Source organism: Drosophila sulfurigaster, chromosome 2R (genome assembly GCF_023558435.1).
Source record: "Drosophila sulfurigaster albostrigata strain 15112-1811.04 chromosome 2R, ASM2355843v2, whole genome shotgun sequence".
Classification (NCBI taxonomy): Eukaryota; Metazoa; Arthropoda; class Insecta; order Diptera; family Drosophilidae; genus Drosophila; species Drosophila sulfurigaster.
This window is the reverse complement of record NC_084882.1, coordinates 30,195,865-30,218,901: the sequence shown is the minus strand read 5'-3', so window position 1 is coordinate 30,218,901 and position 23,037 is coordinate 30,195,865. Positions and strand designations below refer to the sequence as shown.

The 23,037-nt window shown below is 35.1% G+C and overlaps 3 protein-coding genes across 3 annotated transcripts in view; all 3 read right to left on the bottom strand.

Moving 5' to 3' along the window:
- Window positions 1–5,633: 5,633 nt before the first annotated feature.
- On the bottom strand, window positions 5,634–6,274 carry LOC133837162 (uncharacterized). Its single transcript, XM_062267840.1, has 2 exons — window positions 6,093–6,274; window positions 5,634–6,033 (listed from the first exon to the last, which is right to left on the bottom strand). Exons 1-2 carry the CDS (start codon window positions 6,183–6,185, stop codon window positions 5,728–5,730), a joined length of 399 nt encoding a protein of 132 aa, XP_062123824.1. The 5' UTR covers window positions 6,186–6,274; the 3' UTR covers window positions 5,634–5,727.
- Window positions 6,275–8,991: 2,717 nt separating this feature from the next.
- LOC133837112 (uncharacterized) lies at window positions 8,992–9,603 on the bottom strand. The gene has a single exon (XM_062267772.1). It carries the CDS (start codon window positions 9,452–9,454, stop codon window positions 8,993–8,995), a length of 462 nt encoding a protein of 153 aa, XP_062123756.1. The 5' UTR covers window positions 9,455–9,603; the 3' UTR covers window position 8,992.
- A 7,468-nt stretch (window positions 9,604–17,071) lies between these two features.
- LOC133837634 (protein tipE) overlaps window positions 17,072–23,037 on the bottom strand; it is a 34,876-nt gene continuing 28,910 nt past the window's right edge. The window contains exon 3 of the mRNA XM_062268470.1: window positions 17,072–17,379. Coding sequence (XP_062124454.1) covers window positions 17,310–17,379 — 70 coding nt within the window. The 3' untranslated portion in view covers window positions 17,072–17,309. The remainder of the gene's footprint in view (window positions 17,380–23,037) is intronic.

Sequence of the window (23,037 nt, the reverse complement as noted above, 5' to 3'; positions counted from 1 at the left end):
CCGAAAAAAAACAACTCCATCCGAATGTGTTTCGTATATTTTTTTTGTTGCTGTGGCCAATTTGCTGTGTGGCCAACACACAAATTGCGAGTGGCTGGCGAGGCACATGAATAATGGAAGCAAATCGGCAAACAGCAAAAAGTTAAATGCTTCTAATGACAGAAAATGAAGCAAATGACGAAAAATTGCGCAAAACAAAAGAGACAAATAATAATATAGCAAAATGGCCGACCAGTTGGCTGCCAACAACGACAACGACAACGACAATGGGCCTACAAAACTGGTCAGCCAAACAATCTAACACGCACTCTTTTTTTTCTTCTTTTTCTTTTTTTATTATTATTATTATTTTTGTTGTTGTTAAGAGCAAAAGACAGAGAGAGAGAGAGAGAGAGAACTCTCGGAGGAGCTGGTGAAGTGAATTACCAACAGAGGCAGCAGCAAATCGAGAAAAGCATGTGCGCGGCATAATTACGAAGCAATTAGACGAAATTATTATTGAGGTCACCCAGACCCGAGAGCCGGCGCACTGAGTTAAGGTTGCTTTGTGCGGGTGAGGCGGACGAAGCGGGTGGGAAGCGGGGTGAATCGGGTGGTCCATAGAACATATGGCCAGTTCCAGTTCCAGTTCCATTTGCCAGTCGCCAGTCGCTGAGTGGGCCACTCTGATACTCGTCCCGAGCTATTTGCAGGCGTGCCAAAAGGATGCGTACGTCATTATCATTCATGGTACAGTGAATAAGGCGCAGCGCAATGGCCACCGAATGGAAGAACAAAGCGCAGACTGAAATAAGTACGACGGGCACTCGAAAAGTCAAACAGAATACCCAATACTCTACATTGCGTTTAACAAATTTTCTATACTACAATATTTTTAAACATATTGAAAATGTGCTTTTAAGAATGGATTTCTATTTTCGATCATAAAAATATTTCCTAAAATGCACATTTTTAGTAGGCTGTGACATATTTTTGTATATCTGTATCTGTATGGTATTAAATAATAATTCACTGTTGAAAAAGTTACTCACCTAAAAATGGTGAATGCGGCGGCTTTTGTTAAATATATAATTACCTTTTTAAAAATTCATTTCACTTAATAAAATTATATTAACATAACTTTCGCGACATTGACAAAGCTTATAGTTTGTATTGACTAATTGAATATAATTAAAACTTTTTAAAAACGAGTTTGTTAAATAAAATTACATGGCTAAAATCTTCAATATAATCAAATTTTGCTGTCATTTTTGGAGACACACTTTGAGTAAAATAATCCTTTATTATATTTCAATAAAATATTCACTGAATAAAAATATTTTTTGTGAAGAACTTCAAGTCGAATATAAATAGATTTTAGCTTGTGGTAACGCATTTTAAATATAATATAGCTCAATGAATAGATATTATGTAATATGTTATGTTAAATTGTAAAAACATTAGTGCAACTGAACTTATTTTTTTGTTGCATTTGTAGTATTCTTTACTTACCTTAAAAATATAATTTTTTTTTTTTATAAATATTTAATGAAAAACTTGTTTATTAAGAACTTTTAATGAGTACAAATAGATTTTCATATGTAAATATAAAATATCTTTTTGAAATAAATTTTTTAAATAAAATTTAATTTCAAAAACTTAACTTTAGTGAAAATCGCTATTTACTTCGCATTCGACATTAATGTGGAAATAATTTATGAAAAACATTTGTCAAATGTAAAGCATGTTTTAATGTAATGAGCATGTCGCATAACTTCTGGCATATATATCAAACTCTCACTTCCTCTCCCCCGTTTTGTAGTGTGCACATAAACAAAAAAATAATGCTGGTGTTGGGCTCTAATGAGCATGCAATCTGCAGGCGCCAAATGGCCAATGGATATTTGAGCAGCTGCCATTGGGATTGGGACATGGACATGGGAATGCCAATAGAGCTTGGGGACTGGGTATGGACAAATGGAAAAAGAGAGGGAGAGGGAAGACGGGAGAATAGAGAGCAGAGACTACTTAAATCGCGTGAAGCACTTCAATTATGGTAAATGGGTTGTAAAGTTGACACGTGAGTTTTGCATTTAGCTTTTGAAAATCAGCTGCATTAAATGGTCAAGCAGCTGGTCAAGTTCGATTCGATTGGCGAGTCCCAAATATCCATAGACAGACCGAAAGAAAGGGAGAGATAGAGGAATCGCGTGCATGGAATTTAATAAAGTAGTCAAAACATGGAAAACAATGACAATGACAACGACAACAACAAAAACATCGACTAGCAGCTGAGTTTTGGGGCGGTGCGACCTTAATTGTCGCTAGGCAGCCAGCTAAACCCTTGCTTGCATGTTGGTTGATTGGCCTGACTTACCTTTTCTTTACCATTTTTTACGTTTTTTGGGTTGGCAGGTGCACTCAAACAGTGTTGCATAGTTTCAGGCGTTCAACTTTTTTGTAGGTCGCCGACTACGACGAAAATCGAATGTCATATCGCAAAAAAAAAAAAAAAAAAAACACATACAGAGTTGAAAAGCTTGACGAAGGTTACAAGGTCTTAACATTGATTTTGATTTTGACAATAGTTGTACATAGACATATACCATATACAACAACTCCATCCGAAGCACGTGTGTGTGCGTGTGAACACATATGTGCCACACTGGCATTTCAACTTTGAAGGACTTTCAAAGTATGTGAGAGAGTGACTTCGCCAAATTGACACTAGACACTGTTGCTAAGAGCAACTTTAACATACCCGAACATACAACAATGCGGACACGTGTGTGTTCCAGGTGTAATCCCTGGGCATAGTTGGGCTTGTTATTGTCCAAACTGTCCCTTTTGCAATTAAAATAAAATAAATGCTACTACAAAAAATGTATGTTTTAAATTTGCACAAAAAAAAGTACACAGGAAAAAAACAACCTAAAATATAGAAAATAAAGAAATAAAGACTCTTTTATAATTCTATAATGTACAATCCTGAAATTCAAGAATATATTATATTATGTTATAAACCCTGAAGAAAAAATCGTACTTCAGGATCTTAAAATTATATTCTTTTACATAAAATACAAAAAAAGAATATTCTTGTATATAATGTTGTTAAAATACGTATTAAGTTTTCAATCTGGAATTCTTAAATCAAGATTTGTAATCTTATTTTTAGTCTTGATTTTCCAAACTTTGCCCTTTTTCATGTTTAAAATTGGTACACAAAAAAAGTACTCAGGGGAAAAAGTGCTACGATTAGGAATTCATTTTTAATGTCGAAATTAAGAAGAAAGTAAAATTCGAAATCAAGATTAAAATTAAACATTGATACACATTCTTTAATATATTTAATGTATTCTTATGTTATTTTGAGAACTGAAGAGGGAAAAATATTAATTGAAGATCAAGCGTTCTTAGATTGTTTTAAATAAAACAAAAACATTAGTCTTATGTGTTGTTAATATACATTTTTATTTTTAAATTTGGAATTTGTTATTCAATATGAATCAAATCTTAAAATCAAGAATTTCAATCTAGATTTTCTGTCTGTGTATGAAAAATGTATATAAAAATAACAAACGAGAGAGTTTAAACACCTTTTTTGCAATTAAAGCATTTTTATTATACGAAAATCTACAGTTTGCCACGCAGTTTCGCTGGGTGTTGAAAAGTGGAGTAAATTTTTGAAAAATTCGAATCGAGTTTTGGGTTGTTGGGAGCGCTTTTCCACAACTTGAAAATCTGATTATGGAAATTCCATTAAAAGTTTTATGGGCATGGAAAATGTTAGAAAATCACGCATCACCGTCGTGTCCAACTAAAGTGGGACGGACGGAAATCGAGTTAGTTGAAGGCGGGGTCAGATTTTGGTGCGAAATGCAGCTTGCAAGCAGCGAAAGTCAAAGCGGAAGCGGAAGCGGAAATGTGACGTAAATAAATACCGCAGTAGCACGCACATTCTTTTACCAACAACAACAACTACAACAATAGCTGGTGCGCAGATGTTGCAAAGTTGCAACGACGGGAAAAATATTTAAAAATAAACATTTTGATGCAAGCTGGCAAAATTTACACCATCAACATTTTTGTGCGCCAAACTTTGACTGAGCTGCAGTTGCGTTTTGCTGTTTTCTGTTTGCTATTTTTGTTTATTGTTCATTGTTGCTGTTGCTTTTTGAATGTTGCTGTTGCTGTTACTGTGCTTGTTATTCTTATTAGCTTTTTATGCGTCACGCAATGTGCTCCAATTAATTTATGCAAATTGTATATTAGTTTAGCGTACAAAAACTTTAATTAAAATTTTGTGTTTATGGTCAGGCAAATGTCAAGAGCCGTTTAAATAACAACATACTTATTTGACCAATTTTGTTGCGTATTGATTTTACTCGACCCCAATTGCTGTTAAATATTTACAATTAAATTCATAACGTTAATGTTAACGTCGCTCTCTCTCTCCCTCTCACAGTGTCAGCTGTGTTTCGAATTTCATATTTTACTTTGCCGCTTTTATTTTGATTTTCTTTTTCGTGAACTTAATCCGCATCAATCAATCATTTTTAAATGTTCCACCGTTTTCACACATTGTTTGTTATCGATCATGTTTCATGTGTTATGCATACGAAATCTGTGCTCTTTCGAAATATCTTTGAAGCCCATGTGCATATATTGTAATGGATTTAATGAAAAAGTCGCTCTCTTTCTTTTTTTAAAAGTTTTTTTGTTGTACTATACTCTATTTTATTTAGTTTTACAGTTGAATAAATAAATTATTTAATTTTTAATTGTTGGAAATTGCAATATTAAGTGTTGGGAATTGCATAGCAAAGGCTACAATATTTATATAGTAATATACAGCCACATTTGGAGCTGATGTCGACTTTAAAGTTAAGAGAATCGGTTCTATGCACATTCCTCTGAAATTAGTCAGTTTTGTGAGCTGACAGTGAGGGACAGCAATAAAGGAGAACATAGAAAACTAAAATACCAAAATGTTGAATTATTGACATTGCTTTTTTGGTGTAATACTTAAAACTTCCTGTTTAAATATTAAAAAATTATTTATTGAATTTTAAATTGATGTTGCTGTCTGGTGTAATGTAAATGTATTAAAACTAATAATAATAAAAAAATAATAAATTAATTAATGATCTTTAATTTTTATTTTTTAAATGTTACTTTCAAAGTGAAATCGGCATTATTATTTTGTAATGGATTTAATAAATTTACTTCTCTGAAAATTAATTTAAGTTTATTGTACTTATTTTTATATATATATATATATTTGTAGTTAAATATATAATTTATTTAATGTTGTATTTATTATATTTCATTTTAATATTTGAAAATTTTTTTAATTATGATTAATAACAAGTGCAATGAAGTGTAATCGACATTTCTTTCAATAAGAAGCATTGGAAGTGTTTTTATGCAGCCCTTAGTTTTGGCATCCCTGGACTGTGTAACAAAGACGACACTATAAGCTGAAAGAGCAGTTCAGCAGTCTGTTGCACATAAGTTCAAGGCAAATCTGTGTGCTTCATAATTATGGTCTCCCATCAATATGACAAAAAAATCTCACAAAGAAAATTAAAAAATATATTGTGTTTGTATAAATGTTGATCACATTATTGTCATGCAATAATTAAACAAATAGATTTGGCAAATATATTGTTTTTGTATTTAGTGTAAAGTCTTATACAAAAATGTTAATCACATTGTTATAGATTCTTGTAAATTTCGCCATTTTTCTTATGTCGAATGTATTAATGCTTTCTCAGATATGGCAATACATTTGCGTCCATTGATGACAAAAACCTCCATCAAATGAGGCACACGCCGTGGCATGGACACGTTGCCAGGCCCACTCAGTGTTTCGTTTGTGGCAGCAACAGCATCAGCACTTGCAACAGGAATTTCAAGTCGACGAATCGGTGAAACTATCGCCACTTGAGTTGGAGTCACAATGTTATCTTCTTTCACAGCAGGCAATTCATTCTTCATTTCCTTCTGTTTCTTCATCTCATTCTTCTTCTCCTTCCTTAGTTGGTAGCATTTCTATAAACAGCAAATTCAATTATTTACACAATTATAGCTAAGATTTTTGTGTAGCTTACTGGGCACAAATAAATGTTCTTTTGAGTGGCCGGATCTCTAACAATTTTACGAGTTCTGATTTGACATTGCGAGCACTTTGAGAATTTGGCCATTGCACGTGTGTTCTGTCCGCAAAATGAAGAATAAAAGAATGAGGGCAACGAGGAGTGTTGATTAAGTTGGGTTTGAAAACTTTGACAATAGTCGTTGTCAGTTGTTCCAGTGTTGCAAAGTTTTTGATCGAATCGATTGTTTTTCGATTTCAACGCATTTTGATGGTCGTCTTCGTTACCTGTGCCAAATTGGCCAACTTTCTAAGTGCTGCTTGCATATTTGCATTTATCAAACGAGTTGCATGCACTCAAACTTGTATTATTGTTGCTCCTTCCCAAAAAAAAAAAAGATTGCTTGGCAACATCCAGTGATGGCCTGTGTAATGACCTTTGATGTCAGCTGGCTCCAAGCTCCTGGCTGCTGGCTGCCGTTGATGTTGCTGGTTTAGTCAGGGCTCGTATTCGCATTAACGCCATTAGGCCAATTTGGCAGTTTGCCCTGTGACAGAATGCACACAAACAAGAAAAGCCAAAAAAAAAACCTAAAAACGTAAAAAAAAAGAAAAGAACTTTTGCAAAGGTAACAAGAGGCGCGGTGCAAATGGAAGTCAAACTGCAGTCAACGAGTTGCGACCCCCATAGCTTTCCCCTTCCCCCTCTCATGTTACACACACACATATCAATGCAAGTTCAAATAAAAGTCAAGTGAGGAAAACAAGAAGATGTAAACAAAAAAGACAGCAGCAGCAGTTAAAAAAAAGAAAAATAGAAATTGTCTGCAGCTGCCACAGTCGCACTTGTTTCTTGTTTGTTTCCATGGCTGCAAACATTTCTCTTCGTTAACCCAAGTTGGCTTTAATTACGATCCCAACAAGCTAGCTCGCAACTGTGTCCTGCCATTTAACGGACATTTTTGCATTGTTTCCACTGGCCATGGCTGTTGCTATTGCTGCTGCTGCTACTGCTGCTGTTGCATGCCTCAATTTATGTTCATTTGAAAGCCCCTTTTACTGTCAACCCATTCTTTGCTTTTAAGCTGTCTCCCTTTTTCCATTTTTCCCTCTTTCCTTTCTCCCATCGAATCGAACGTCAGCAGCTGTAAAGCTACAAAAGATGCACTTGGGTCTCCCTGCTGGGTTTGGTTATTTATTACCTGCCAAACTCGATGAATTGACACGGTTAGAAATTGTTCAATTTTTGTTCAATTTTTGCATTTTTATCCCAGCTTAAAAAACATTCACAAAACATTTGTGCTGCGATTAAAACAAATAAGCTGAGACTTCAAAGAGATTCCACACACATGTTTCAGCTTTTGAAACAACTTTATAATAGAGTAGAAAGGGAAAGTATTTCCGGTTACAAAAAGTTTATTATTGATCTGCGTTAACATGAGACGAAATAACCACCTCCTATCTGTGTATAGAGAAAAAATTACATTCTAAAAACTAGAACTCAACTTTTTGATGTCAAAAAAATACTTAAAGAATTCTGAATTAAAAAATTCGATGAATCTATAGTTTTTTGAGAATATAAAAGATAGAGATTTAGGTTAAAATAAATTCAGTGTTAAAACTCGCATATTATTATATACAATTTTTAAGTTCCTTTCAAAAAAATAATAAGTGTATTTTAAAACATTGTTTTGCATTTTTGGCATAATAAATATTCATAATATTTATGATTCACAAAATAGGTTTAAATTTAAATTAAATAACAAGACAAAAATCGGAATACAGTTTCGCAACCTTAAATTCTTTAGTGGATAATGTGACCTTTTGTCGTTCTTTATGTAATTCTATAGTATATTTTAAAAGTTGTCAGTATATAAATATACAATTTAATATCAAAAACCGTTTTTCTTTAAATGATATGTATGAAAAAATTGTTAGAAGGTATCTCAAAGTCGATGAAACTCGGCTTTATCTGTCTCACTTGTTTCAGCTTACATTTTACAGAATATACAGATGAAAAGTAAACAAAACGTAAAGTTTATCTCTGAAAGTGCTGTTGCAGTTTAAATGAATTTGATATCTGTATGGCCACATCAAATTTATCGTAGTGCATGACACAATTTGCTATAAATTATTTACCTCACCTGCTGCACAGCTTTCATTTATTTGCTGGAATTGAGTTGTAGACTTTTTGTGTTTAAATAAAGTTAATTAAAATGCAACTTTAAGGCCTTCGTTGACTGAGAAGTACTTCTGTTTTGTAATCCAGCAAATGGATCAGCGACAATCGATCGTGTTATCGATCGGTACTATCGGTGCACAGTCGCGCCATCTATGTCTCATTTCCCACTTCCCCTTTACACATTTATCGTTTTCGTTCGTTGGCCTGACGTCAGTTGGTCAAATTGAATGTAATGGACGGGACAAAGCATTTGATTTATTAGTTTTGTCATTAAACAAATTGTCGAACAATGACATGTTCGATGTAGTATGTATGTAGACTCTCGCATGCATTGTATCAACTCATACCCTTTTATTGTAGCTACCAGCACTTATTTATGTAGATTGATATTTATTTGTGATAAACACAGCCATTGACGCAAGTTTGAATAAACATTTTCATTACCAAAATGTACACGAGTCCCCAAGGACATCAACAGGCTGTGCTTCAGTGCGTTGTCCGTCGTCTGTTGTCCGTTGTCGGTTGTTTGGCTGCAAATGCAATCACTTTGCTTCAATTGGTTTTCAACCCAGATCCTGCACCCTGTAAAATTTATTGCCATGGCTCGATATGACAACTGCAGCGACTGATTGTTTTTTTTTTGTATAAAACATGGCCAAATGTCAATTGGCGACAATAAATCAATCGAAATGATAGAAAAAATTGTCGAAAATTCGAAAAAAATAAAACAATATTTAGTTGAAATTCGTAATATATTCGCTGTGGATGGATCGCAACCCGTCTGGCGGAATTTCAAAAAGTTTTTCGCATTTGCACTCATTCAGTTCCCAATAATTGTCTTCCGTTTTAAAGGGTAACCTGCAGACTGTGCGCTTATTTGTCATTATGAGTGATGTTTGAAAGTTCTCGCGCATATTCTGAAAGAGATCAACTTTCTTTTTACGTCGTCGCATCTGCTCTTCGAGAAATCGTCGAAATGTTTGATCCATATCGTCGTAGTATTTTTTGTCCTGCGCCATTTCGACGAGAATCGCATTCACATTGTCCATTGTTATGTGCAAATCCTCCACGTTCCGTTGACTGGTCCAAATGGCGACGCATCGTTCGCATAGACCGAACACAAAGTTTGCAACTATTTTCGGGCACATTTCGCACTTCATTGTTGGATAAAATTTGTCACTGCCGCTTGACAACATGCTCTCTTCTCTCGTTCTCTCGTTCCCCCTCTGTTGAATTTTCGGCGTGATATGACAGAAAATACAGTCAACAACTTTGTCAACAGCTGTGTGTGTATGTGTCAATGTGTTTGTATGTGCACGTATCAATGTGATTGACAAGAGTTTCCACGTGGAATTTTTCTGTGCGTTCAGCATCAAAACTTCAACTCTAATTCTTTGCTGAATTTCGGGTCTACTCTAATTTGCAAATAGACTTTGAAAACATTTTTTTAATTTAAAGCACTCAAAAACAAATTTGTTTAATTTATAGAGGATGCATATTTTTTACTAAATGAAATTTTGTGTATATACGAATTTAATTATTTCTATTATTATTTATTATTTTATATAATAAACACTTAAATCTGTTGAGTCACATTTTCCTTTAGAATTATTTTTATAGAACCTCTTTTAATTTGCTAAACGAATCCAGCACAGAGTTGTCTAGCTTAGAGTTATCGAGCTGTCAAAATCTGATAGATAATTAACTGGCAAACTTCATAGTAAATGTAACGAACTTTTAAAAAAATATATAGTCTAAGTTTATAACCATAGGGACAATACAAAATAGAAAAGTTAGCTTTACGTATTAATTCCTTTGGTTTTGAGAATCAATTTTTTTTATTAAAGCCTTGACCACTTCGGCTGACAAATTAAAATGAATTTACTATTTTGTAATGAAAAGTTGTTATATTTATACGCTTCATATTTGAATGATTTAAATGCAATTAACAGCATCCAACACATTCAACAAAAGAACTAAATATAGATAATGAAATATGAAAAAGGAAATAAAGAAAAAACTCGTTTTTATTAATTATTATAACAGAATTAAAAATAGTATACATATATCCGAATATCTCTAATAACAAAATGATACATATTACAATTTGTCCTGCAGCAATTGAAAAAGAAAGAAATAAATAAATACTAATACATTTAAATTAAAACATAATTCTATAATATTGCGTTTATCTGCTCTTTATAACTCATTTATTTCCTCAAAAAAGTCTTTATCTATAACAGAAAATAGTAATCAAAACTGTCATGCAAGGTTAAAAAAACTGTCATAATAAAGAGATAGATATTAAGCTTTGGCCTGTAGCTATACGAATGACTGTAATTAAATAAACACAGAATTGAATTTCAATCATATTTCTAAAACATTTTTTTGTCTGCGCTTGCTAACTCATTTAATTAATTTTTTTTGTTGGTTGCAACCGTTTTAATCACACACGCGCTTTACATTATGATGTCATTAAAATAAATAGAAATCTCATATTGATTGACATTCATAATTATTATTATGCATGTCAAAGTGTACGCAGCTGCAACAAGTAATTAACTAGCTCAAATATTTGCACTCACAACTATTTATATTATCTTTCCATTCCACAATGTGAAATGCAATGAGGTAATTTCGCATTAACTTAATAATAAAATTTATGCAGAATTTAATGGTAAATGAAATTTGAATTTGAATAGCATTTTTTTTGCAGCAAAAAAATAGAAGAGTCTCAGTTGGCTTTAAGTATTAGCCATTTTGGTCTTGAGAATCAATTTTATTATTAAAGCCTTGGCTACTTTGGCATGCCAAACTGTGTATGTGTGTGTGTGTGTGTGTGTGGGGCTCTTTGCGTTTCCAACAAAATTCGTTTAATTTCTTAAATTGAAATTATGGTAATTTCCTGTAGTCATGCAAACCTTTAGCGCCGCATTTCGTGTGTCTGATCAGAGGGACGAGGCGAGGCGAGGCGAAAAAGCAGCAGCAGAAAAAACATAGAGAATGAGCGTGTTTGTATGTATGTATTGGATGGCAGCTAACCAAGAGTCAAGTTCATAAATTTAAAGCGAAATAAGCGAGAAGTGCTGAAGAGAAGTGGCGTTCGTTGGCCACGTTTTTGGGGTATAGTTTTCTTAGCTCCTCCTTCACTCGAGTTTGACAGCCGATGAATGGTTTGTGGTGGAGACTCTTGGGTTGGGGTTGGGGGCAACGTCATTGAAATGCCGCCATTTTCAAGGCTGACTCAAGCACAAAAAACTAATCGATATTAACTGGCTAACCAATTCATTTGCGGGGAGCGGGGAGAACGAAGGTGGTGGCATCAGCTGGTGTGTCATTTTATTTACAATGGAATTATTCAACTGTTGATTTATGATTTACATGCGCAATTAAAGCGCGCACAACACCCAAAGCCGACAAAAATGACACATTATTGTGCTCAATTGACGTGTATCTCTGGCCCCCCCACAAATAATCGTGGGAATTGTGCCACACACACACACTTACACAGAGGCTGCTGTGAGAACAAACACCAAAATGCCAAACACCAAAATGCCAAACGCCGCCAATGGCAATAGCATTGGCAACTTGTTAAGCTTGTTGTTCTCTCAATTGCGCCCTTTAGTGGCGTTTCACTCGAATCAGCTCACCTTGCCTCCATCTCCATCTCTACCTCCACCTCTTCCCCCTCCCCAGTACCCCTCTGGATACCTGTTTGCCATTTGCATGGCTTGGCCGGAAAAGCGTTTGGACAAGTGGGTTGGGCTTCGGTTTTTCGTTTACCTGTTGAGATGTGTAGCCAGCCACCTTCCACCTGGGGGGCAGTTTTCGATTTGTACAAGCAGCAGGTAGCTTCGCAGTCATGTTGAGCATGATTTGCACGATTACTGGCTCTGACTCTTCCAAAACAAAAAAAGGGGACGTTGTTCTCAGTATTACTCGGCAATCAACAAAAAGTAAAGGCAAAACACAAAAGCTGGAACAAGAGATGAGTGTTTGCAACAGCTCAGAAATGTTTATTAAACCGCAAAAATTGCAGCAACGCAAAATGCAAAAAATGCTCGGAATATTTCAGTGCAACATCAGTCCGAGTTTCAAGTTGCAGTTAAGTTAATTGTGGGCACAACTGGAATGCCAATTACACAAGTATTGAAGAGTTATTTAAGCATTAGATTTGAGCTTTAATTTATTAAGTATACGCATTGTAATAATGCTTAAGTTTAAGCAGCAGATGTAATTTTAACAATTTAAATTTAAACTCTAATCCCCGGCGGATATTTTGCTTTATTATGAAGTGCGTTTGGTCGTAAATCGGGACACTGATTTCAATCTTTGGACACACACGCTGCGAGCCTGATAAAATTAGGGTCTTTGGCTAATCGAAGTAGTTAAAATTTTGGTTCATAGTTATGGCATATTTGGGCCAAATTCCGAAAACATCGTGAGCTTCCTCAACTGCCGCACTAACCATAACCGCACTATCTACTGAAGCAAACTTGCTTTTCGATTTGAATTGGAGGGGGGAAAAGACATGCCAAAGTAAACAACTTTGGCGTTTTGGGAGCACAAAAACCTCAGCTATCACTTGTACACGAGAGAGGGGGGCGAGGACTGTGCATGGCCCATAAACTAGTTTGGTTTGAGGGGGCAGGTGGCAAGCTGCGTGCGTGTGTGTGTGAGTGTGTGCCTCGCATTGCAGCTCAACTGTAAACATCATCATTGACGCTGGCAGCCTGAATGGCGAGGAGAAGAACCGGAACTGACTGGGATGACTGCCTACTACATACGTGTATATCTCTAGTGGATGAGGATGGGAGGTCGACTGTGTCTATTTCCATGCGTTGCCTTCTGATGGCAGCAGCAGCAACACACACACACACACTCAGTCAGACTCACACACATCGCCGATGGATGCCTTTGATTTCATTTCACTTCATTTCATTTTGTTGTCGAGGGAGCGCAAAACCCGCGACTGTGTCGCTCCTTTGTGGCACAACTCATATATGGGTTGCCATCCTCAAACATCAGCATCTAACGGAATCAACGGCCCGGAATTGCGGATGACGATGATGTTGCTGCCGCTGTTTCTGTCGCTGTTGCTGGTGTGTTACTTAAGTGTACGCCATTTTGTTACATAGAAAATTCATAGGATTTCTGTAATTCACTTCGTGGTATAGCTGCTAATGCTATTGTTGTTACTACATAATACATATAACATACGAATATATCTATCTGCTCACGCTTGATTTTATTTGCTTTTCGCCTGTACATAACGAATGACACTGGCTGAAAGACGACACAACACAAAGCCAATAATCCCACGCCCGATATGAAATGCAGGCATCAACTGTGTTCTGCATCACAAAATTACGATTTTCTCTGGCCATAATTAATCTTCTTAGCCGCATTGTGTTTGCCCCAAAAATTAGGGTCAATGAAGAGGGTTTCCTTTGGTCTTCTCTGAAATATTCCCATTCAATATAAAAATGAAACTCTTTCAATGCATTTTTTTCTGTCAATAATATTTCTCGTTTATTTTTCAATATGCGCCTAGTTCTATTATTATTTTTATGTATTTCGATTATTTCTCTCATCAATTATATATAAATAAATTTTTTATTGTTCATTGTGTTTTTTTTTTGTGTTTTGTGTCATTTCAATGCTTGCCATTTTTTTCCATTGTTGTTGTTTATTCATTTCATCATCTTTGTGTTTGTTTTGTTTTTTCTATTGTTTATTGTTGAATTTATTTTTATACGCTTCAATGTATTCTTATTTTTTTATGTATTTTTTTTTTAGTTTGTGGTTTTGCCGTATTTAAATTGCTTGTAAACTAAATTCCTATCAAATTTGTTATTAAACCATAGTCTCATCAAAGCCAATTTGGTAAAAAAAGTGTGTGTGCAATTGTGTATCAATTTGTTACTATTATTTAGTTATTTATACTTAGATTTTTGTGTTGCATATGTACGAGTACTAAATGTATGTATAGTATGTTTCGTATGCATCTTTATGTATTTATGTAACAACGAAATAATTAACGAGCATGTTCAACATGAAGCGTGTGTATAAAATGGATATTATGTTGTATGTATTTCATTTTTTTTGTTTTGTAATTCAACTGCTGCTGAGGCATAATTTTATTAACTATGCGCTGTTTTCTTAGTACACAATGTTTATTTGCTTATATTTTTTGCCTTTCCGTTTCCGCATGATTTTTGTTTCGATAAGCTTAACTATCAAAATTATATATATTCGGCTCAACTTATTTACAGTATTTTTTGTCCATTTTCCATTTTCCATTTTGCTTTTAGATTTGCTTTCAGTATTATTGTTTGTCTCTTAACTATGAACATTTTGATATTATTATTATATCATATAGCGTGTTTTTTCTGTTTTCCGTTTATTATATTTATTTATATTTTTATTATTTCACCAGCTTAACATTCACATATATCTACAATTAATATAAAAAAACTATGCAATTGCCAAATGCCAACCGTTATCCTGTTCTGCGCCAATCTAAACACTAAATGTTAACATTCAATATCCCATCATTCAATTACCATTATCGTCATTGTCCTCATCTAGTACAGGGCGCAGAAGTTCTATGAGCGGTAATATGTGAAATGCCTATTAAAATAAAATACGAAAAAACTACAAAGCAATCGAAAATGATAATTGAAATCGTTTTGCTAAAACATATTTTGTTCTAAGTATTCTTTTATTTGCTTGTTATTTTAGTTTTTTTTAGAAATTATATTGTCAAGCACATCCGTTTCCTTGAGGCAAACATTTTGCCCAGTTTTCCTGTTACATTCAAAAATTAAATCATAAAATATATAAGAAAGAATTGAATTTCTGTGTGTGCGAAGCAATTGCGAAATTGAGAATTTAAATGCTGCTTGAGTCTCAATGACAATTGCTGAAAGGGGGATTCCAATTTGTCAACATGAATGAGAAGAGCTTTCTGAAAGCACATTGAAGCTTCAAGTGAGATTAAACGCATTATGTGGATGCGACATTAATCCCATTGAATCCTTTAGAATTTGTAATTCGATAAATATCAAATAATCATCGAGAGAATAAAAACGGAATGCATAAAATTAGCTTGGTTTTTTTTTTGTTGTTGGTTTAGATAATTTATCATTTACTCATTATAATTAATATTGAAGCGAGAGACTGTGAATTGAATTGCTTTTGGTTTGATTGATTTAATTCAAATATGTATGTTTTAAAATTTTTGTTGTTCAACAATGCAACAATTATAATACAATTATACATAAGTATTATTAATGTGATCACAGTCAAAAACAATAATTAACTATGTCTGAAAACATTTAGCTATACATACATACATATTATTATGTGTTTAAGTTTTCTGTTTTATATATACAAAAGGTTTATTTGCCGATTAAAGACTGCTTGCTTGCTTGATTGAACAAAATTGGTATGGAGCATAAACAATATATTTGATCTTAGGCTTACAATTAAATTTAATTATGCTTTTTGCCATTCATTATTTAATTTAAATAATTATTTATTTAGCAAATTCATTACATCTTCATTTTTGGGGGCACTTTGTGAGGGCTCATTAGCTCTGGACTTCGATTGAAGCTGAGACTATGGCTATTGTTAGAGTCTATATACTCAGCTAGTTGACGTCCTGAAATGTCCAAATCAAAAATTCAAAACTCCCTACTGACTGTGAGTGTGTGTGTGTGTGTGTGTGGGTGTGGATGCATTTTAATTGTATGCAGCAGCAGAAATAAACGAAGCGTGAAAATGTAATTGGAAATCAAATGTGAAATTACGAAATGAAAAACAGTTGATTGGATTATGAGAAAATTTGGTTTGCTATTTTGTTTTTGTTTTTCCTTTTTTTTTAGTTTTTCTAAATTTTAGCTAAAGGTTTGCATTCATTTTGGTTTTGTGTGTGAGTGTTTTTTCGGTTTTTGTTTTTGTTTTTTTATATTACGAACGCATTACAAACTTATTCATAAACTATGCAAAATTGTACATCTAATGTTAAATTTTTTTGTTTTCTCATTATTTTTGTTATTTATTCTTTTCAGCAGTACAAAAATTATTCATTGCATTTATTATTACTCACAAATATTGTTGTCGGTTTTGGTTGTTTGTTGTTTGTTCTTTGTGTTTTGTTTTGTTGTGTTTGTCGTTTGTCATATTTGTCATTTAAATTTACATAACTAAATTTACATATTCGATACACATTGCAAACACATTTCTCTCATTATATAATATACACGTACTACATATTAAATTTGTTGCAGATACAAACACAATTCTTATGCTCTTCCCCTTCCTTCCCCAATTCATCGCGGTTATACGAAAATATGCGATGTTGCATTGCCATATATAATTATATATATTTATATATATATATATTGAATACCCTAATACTTACAACTAGTTTCCATTTGTTTTCGGTTTTTGTTTTCTGTTTTTGTGTTGCTCTTTGTTGAAGCAATTTGGAGGCCGCCAATTTGCCGGCCAGGTTTAAAAATCATTTACGCTAAAAAGTAACTAAATGTAATCAATCTTAGGAATTATTCAGTTGGATCAATTATTATTATTATATTTTGTTTTCTTTTTCTCTTTTCTTTCATTCATTTTGTTGCTTCACTTCCATTGTATATGTTTTGTGTAGGTGTATGTGTGTGTCTGTGTGTTTGTGTTTGTGTAGTAGTGTTAGTGTATGTGTTAATTGGTAGTTTCTGTTTAAAACTTCTCAGTGTTGCGTCCAGTGCGTAGTTATCGACGACCTTGGCCTTGGCCCTGGGATTGTTCGCTTGTTTTTTGTTATTTTTGGGCGCCTGAGGAGTTGTTGTTTGGCCTCCATTGTAGCCAAAAGTTGTTTGGGTTTTAAGGTTTTTGTTTCAGAATTCAGTTTGCTAGACTTGATTGACACTATGATGGAAGAACAAATAGATTATCCGTAGTTAGTTCCGCAGTGGTGATTAGCTTCTGCTAGAAATCGCTACTCGTCGATGGATTCCCTAAATTGCTCTCCACAGTGTCATCTTTGTGTCAGAGCGGCGGCTTATAGACTTCAATAGCAGGCGTGAGCATGTCCACGCGCGTTGATATCGAAGTGTCACTGCAAATGAAAGACAACCAAAATGATGTTCATTAATTAAACTGCAAGAGAAATGCAATAAATATGAATAAATGCAAATAAGTGTCACAAATTAATCATGTAGTTTTTTAATATAACAATTACTTATGCTGCATAAGTGATTGATAAAGTGTAATCAGATAATTTAAACACGGAGAAGATAAACCAAATAATATAAAAACACAGCATACTTTTCAGCGCTTTTCAGCGCTGCATGAAGTTTCACACGTTTTTGTGTTTTACGTTTTTATGTAATATTCTTTATGATCTTTTGGGGAATCAATATAAAGATAAGTGTCACAAATTAATCTATTTTTCTACAAATGTAGCTATTAAAAATGATTGATAAAGTGCAATCAGACAATTTAAACTGGAGGAAGATAAACCAATTAATTTTAAAGAAAATCATAGCATACTTTTAAGCGCCACAAGAATACTTCCCACATTTTGTGTTTTACGGCATTATTTAATATGTTTTATGATCTTATAGGAATTAAATGTAGTGTATAGATAAACCTCACAAATTAATCTTTTTGTTTTTTTTTAAATATGTCAACCAAAAATGATTGATAAAGTGTAAGCAGATAATTTAAACGAAAGGAAGATAAACCAATTAATATAAAAAACATAGCATACTTTTCAGCGCCAAGTGAATTTTTCCTACTCTTTGTGTTTTATACCTGAAAGTATGCTTCACTTTCGTGAATATCCTTTACGAACTTGGATTTGATTTACTTTTGCTTCCTCCAATTAAAATATCTTTTGAATTGAGCAATTCAATCGAATTCAATCGAAATATTATTTTTCATCTATTTTGCATTCCATTCATACATTTTACCTACAACTCAACTCAACTCAACTCATCTCCAACAAGAAAAGAAAAAAACAGAAAATGAAAACTGCGAGTGTTTTTTTTTTGTTTTGTGTGTAACAGCAATTTATGGACGAACTCGGCACAAATGTTTCCGGAAATCTCATTGAGTTCGTGAATCGTGAATCGGCCACAGAGTGCTGAGCGGAAATGATTGAATTATGCTAAAAGTTTGTCGAAACAAAATTTCAATAACTTTGTTTTCAATCGCAAAGTTCGGCGGCGTGTGGAAAGTTGTGAAACACATCAAAGACTGTCGACTGTTTAATATTATGCCATTGAGTGCGGCAGCTAAAAGTGCATAAAATGGAAATGGAAAGCAGTCGAACAAGTCGAACCAAAAAAACACGAAAAAAAAACCTCAACTTTATCGTGCCAGCTGCAGCCAAGTTGAAAGATGTGATGAAAAGAGAACAGAGCTGAACAGGCATAAGGATATTGTCGGGGTCAAAGGGATTTTCGGCAGAGCATCAACTTAAATAAACTTTGACTGGCTGGAAAATCGGTGCGCTTTCCACAGACATGTGCTACAAATTCATAGCATACGAAATGGTGCAGCGCATGCTGATGATAGGAGTGGGGAGGGAGGGAGTACGGGGAGGGGTAACGAATGTTGTGAATGAGAAATGAGCAGTCCAGCAGTAGTGGTAAACCAAAGAAGCCTCGACAAATGGACGAATGCAGCAAAGCAATGTGGAACAGCCACTGGCTGTCTTTGCTCCTAACAAAAAAAAAAACAAGCGACGCTGCAATGCGCCAAGCATACGAATATCAAACCCAATCGTAGCAGTAGCAGCTCATGAGCTTCATTTCATTTTGTTTTATTCATTTTCAGTTCAATTGTTATATTTATTTATTGTATTTTCTTTCTTGCGTTCTTTGCTCTCATTGTTCGCCCTAAAACTCTCTCGCTGAGTCTTTTTGCCGCGGCACCCACAATGGCGGCGAAGTCCTTTTGTTTGCTTGGATTTGGTTTCGCTTTTGTAAATGAAATGGAATTAAATGAAATGTACAATTTATTGTATTTAGGGGATTTCGAATCGCAATACGCTGCTGCTGCTACACAAGAAACAAAACCAGAAGCAGCAGCAGCAGAACCAAAAACCCAAAATCGCATTTCCGCTTCCTATTTCAATGTAATATATACTTGTGTATGTGTATGCTTGTGTTTGTGTAGCAAACACACAAAAGCTGTGGCGCGCACAAGTTGTTCGCTTTATTGGCATTTTATTTTAGTTGTATTTATATTTATTCCATTCTCTATTCACTACAGTATCTGTTCGATGGCAATTCGCTGCATTAGCAGCGCATATTGAATTAAGTAGACATCTCGTTTTATATGCCGGAAGTTATTGTCGACTCTTTTCTCTCTCTTTTCCCCTTCCTTTTGTAATATAAACTTGGCTAAGTGCACTTAGCTAAGCCTATAACCCAACGTAAACTAGCTACATTATACATGCAGATCTTTTTATAAGAGAGAAGAAAAAACTAGTAGCTTGTAATATGCGAATATTAATAGCAATTATTTAACGTCAAAGTACGCCCAACTCAGCAGGGGAAAAAAAAAAGAACTGAAAACGAATGAGTCAAACAGCGCCGCAATTAACACTTGAATTGCTTGTACGGACGGACACGCTATCCATCCACCTGGAGTGGGTGAAAAGTGGGTGGCTTGGGTTGGTCAAGTGGCAAAAGGTGTGTTAGCTGGAAGTCATGAATGGGGAGGTGGAAGTGGAAGTGGTAACCGGGGGTAGCACAGCCGCAGGCAAAACAGTTCAGTCGAGTGTTGAAGTGTTTGCAGTCAAGTGTAGTTAAGCTGACAGTAGGAACAGCACAAGTACAAAAAAAAACACACAACGTGCTAATGAATAAAAAGCAATTCAGAAATGTGCAATTGTTGCCAATTGTGTTGTTGAAACTAAGCGCAAATTAAAAATGTTCAAAAGGTTGCACACACATACACACACACACAAAAACATCCTTTTAATGAAAATTTTTTGCTTTTAATTTGCCGCTTTACATTTTGCATCATGATATATGAGCGTGCTCTTAAATAAACTGACGATGCAACTGGCTGAATTAAAAAAAAAAAAAAAAAAAAAAAAACAACGACAACAAAAATTGTGCTGCATGCGCATTTTTCGTGCTTCATTTGCAAAGAATTTATCGTCAAGTATTTAACGAATTGGAAAAATGCATACAGCTAGCGAAAAGCTGCATAAAAAGCGGAGCAAAAATAATTAAAATTCAGCCACGGGCTGAAGTCCATGCTGACGTGGAGTTTTCTTCTCTTTTTTTTTGTGCTCTGCTTTAAATTAATTTTCAAAGGCTTTAATGAATTTTCTCGTCTAAAGTTGAGACTGACAGCCTTAAGACTAGTAATGCCGCATTCAGTATTAAATCAAAGTAAAACTTTACTTTAAGGACTTTTTGAGCATGGGAAGGCTTAAAGTTTTTAGAGTTCAGTTTTTTTTTGTTTATGGTCGGCAGCCTTAAAGTGTCAGTATTTGTGTTTACTATCACCAGCATGATTTGGATTAATTTTCCGAGTTGTTTTTAGGTTCGTTCGCCACCGCACGATTTGCAACACTTTGCCTGACCCTAAACGTACTAATGTTTGTTGGTATATCTCTTTGGATTCACGCGCCTGGAATTCTCGGGTCGGACAAACAGTTTGTGTGTGGTATTCGTTGCTGCAGCAGCAGCAGCAGCAGCATTTGCTTTCAACTTTAGGGACTTTTGGTTAAATGAAAATTTAATGTGCCAGTTCCGGTGAGGCCCCGACAGCAATACAGACCGAAAAACGGACTGAAAACAGGACGGGACAGACCGTCCGATGGTAACGTTGGCAGACCAAAGAACCGAGCTTTTACGGGTCTGGGCAGTTATTTTTTTTGGTTGTGTTGAACTCGACACTCGCAGCATCGTCGCGTTTTGTAATTTAATTTACACGAAACATTCAGTGGCGCAGTATAACTGTCGCATTTTCAAATTAAATACATAGAGAAGTTTTGTGCCACGCGCGCCCAGTTTTCCAGTTTCTCCCTCTCTGCATATACCTGTTTTGACCTGGTTTCATCGAGGGTCTGGGTCGAGGACGGAGCTCTGGGTGCGACATTCTGCCTATGGCAATTTCATGCTTTCAGATGACAGTTCTTGTTATTGTCATTTGTAATCAGGTTGTTGTGTCTGCGGACGGACAAGTTAAGTTCATAAACTTGCTAATTTAACAGTGAAACCATTTGCATGTTTATAAAGCAAACAGCGCAATTGGTTGGCCTATCCCACCGATCCCGGCAATCCAAGTAACAATCCAGCAACAATTCTCGGCACTCGATTAATGCCGCATAAAGTTCGGCAAACAAGATGCCCTTAAGATGCTTAAAACTTTCAACAGGCGAACGTGCAAAGTTTTCTTAATCATTTATTACCTTTTTCTTGGCGCAGATAAATTACGAAATTAGTTAATGAACTTTTTGCATAATACGAGTACGCAAAAGTAAAGGTCGAGGTCAATGCAGCAAAAATTTAAACAGCATTCAAATATTTTGTGCAGGTATTTTTGAAAAATTTTTGTGACACATTTTTATTTTTTGATGTTATAAAAATCGAATATTTGTGTGTTTTTTTTTGGGGTGGTAGATGGTTGGGAGTCTGCCACGCCCAGGGGCAATAGCACATAACATTGTTGGCCATATGGCAGCACTTTAAATGCAAATGAAAGTTCTGCTCTCGGCGCTTAGCTCTCGGCTCTCGGCTCCGGTGATGTAGATTGTGAATGGTGACGGTGCGTCGAGGTCGCTTACATTTTGCAAAGTGTTTTCTGTTGTCGTTCTGTGGGTGTATCTCAGTGTGAGTGTGTCTGTCGGGTGTGTGTGTGTGTGTGTGTGTGTGTGTGTGTGTGTGTGTGTGTGCCTGGGGATCGCTGATGTTGCCTGAATTTGCATAAAGCTCTAATCTAGCATGCATATTCGGTTAGGCTTTTTGGCCGCACTTTTGTCTCATGCGACCATGCGGTTGGGCTTTTGTGTGTCAAGGCGTCGCAGCAACTGCACCAGATACTTGTTGAACACAACCTTGCAACTTGAGCAACCCTCCCGGACAGCAAGACAGCAACACAGCTGCACACAGCACACAGCGCATAGCACAGCTCACAGCTTGTCGAGTTTGCCTTGAAAATTTTCAATGACAGCTGCTCAAAAAGGTCGCGCTGTGCTGGCATTTCACACTGTGCATAAGAATGCGACTACAACTGTGACTGCAACAATTACGCTCACTGTAACTGTGACTGTAACCATTACATTCATTGTAATCGTGACTATGACTTTAACTGTTACTTCGTTTGTAACTGTTACTGTTGTCGTAACTGTGATTGTAGGTGTTAAACTTACTCAAAACGTGACTGTTACTTTCTCACTCTAGCTCTAACTGTAACTGTTACTTTTATTCCTATTTTAAATGTAACTGTAGGTGTTACACTTAGTGAAATTGTGACTTTAACTGTTACTTCGTCTGCAACTGTTACTGTTGTCGTAACTGTGATTGTAGGTGTTAAACTTACTCAAAACGTGACTGTTACTTTGACTTTAACTGTTACTTCGTCTGCAACTGTTACTCTAACTTTAACTGTTACTTTTACTCTGTCTGTAACTGTTACTCTATCTATTGTTACTCCTATTGTAAATGTAACTATAGGTGTTACACTTAGTGAAATTGTGACTTTAACTGTTACTTCGCCTGTAACTGTTACTGTTGTTGTAAATGTGATT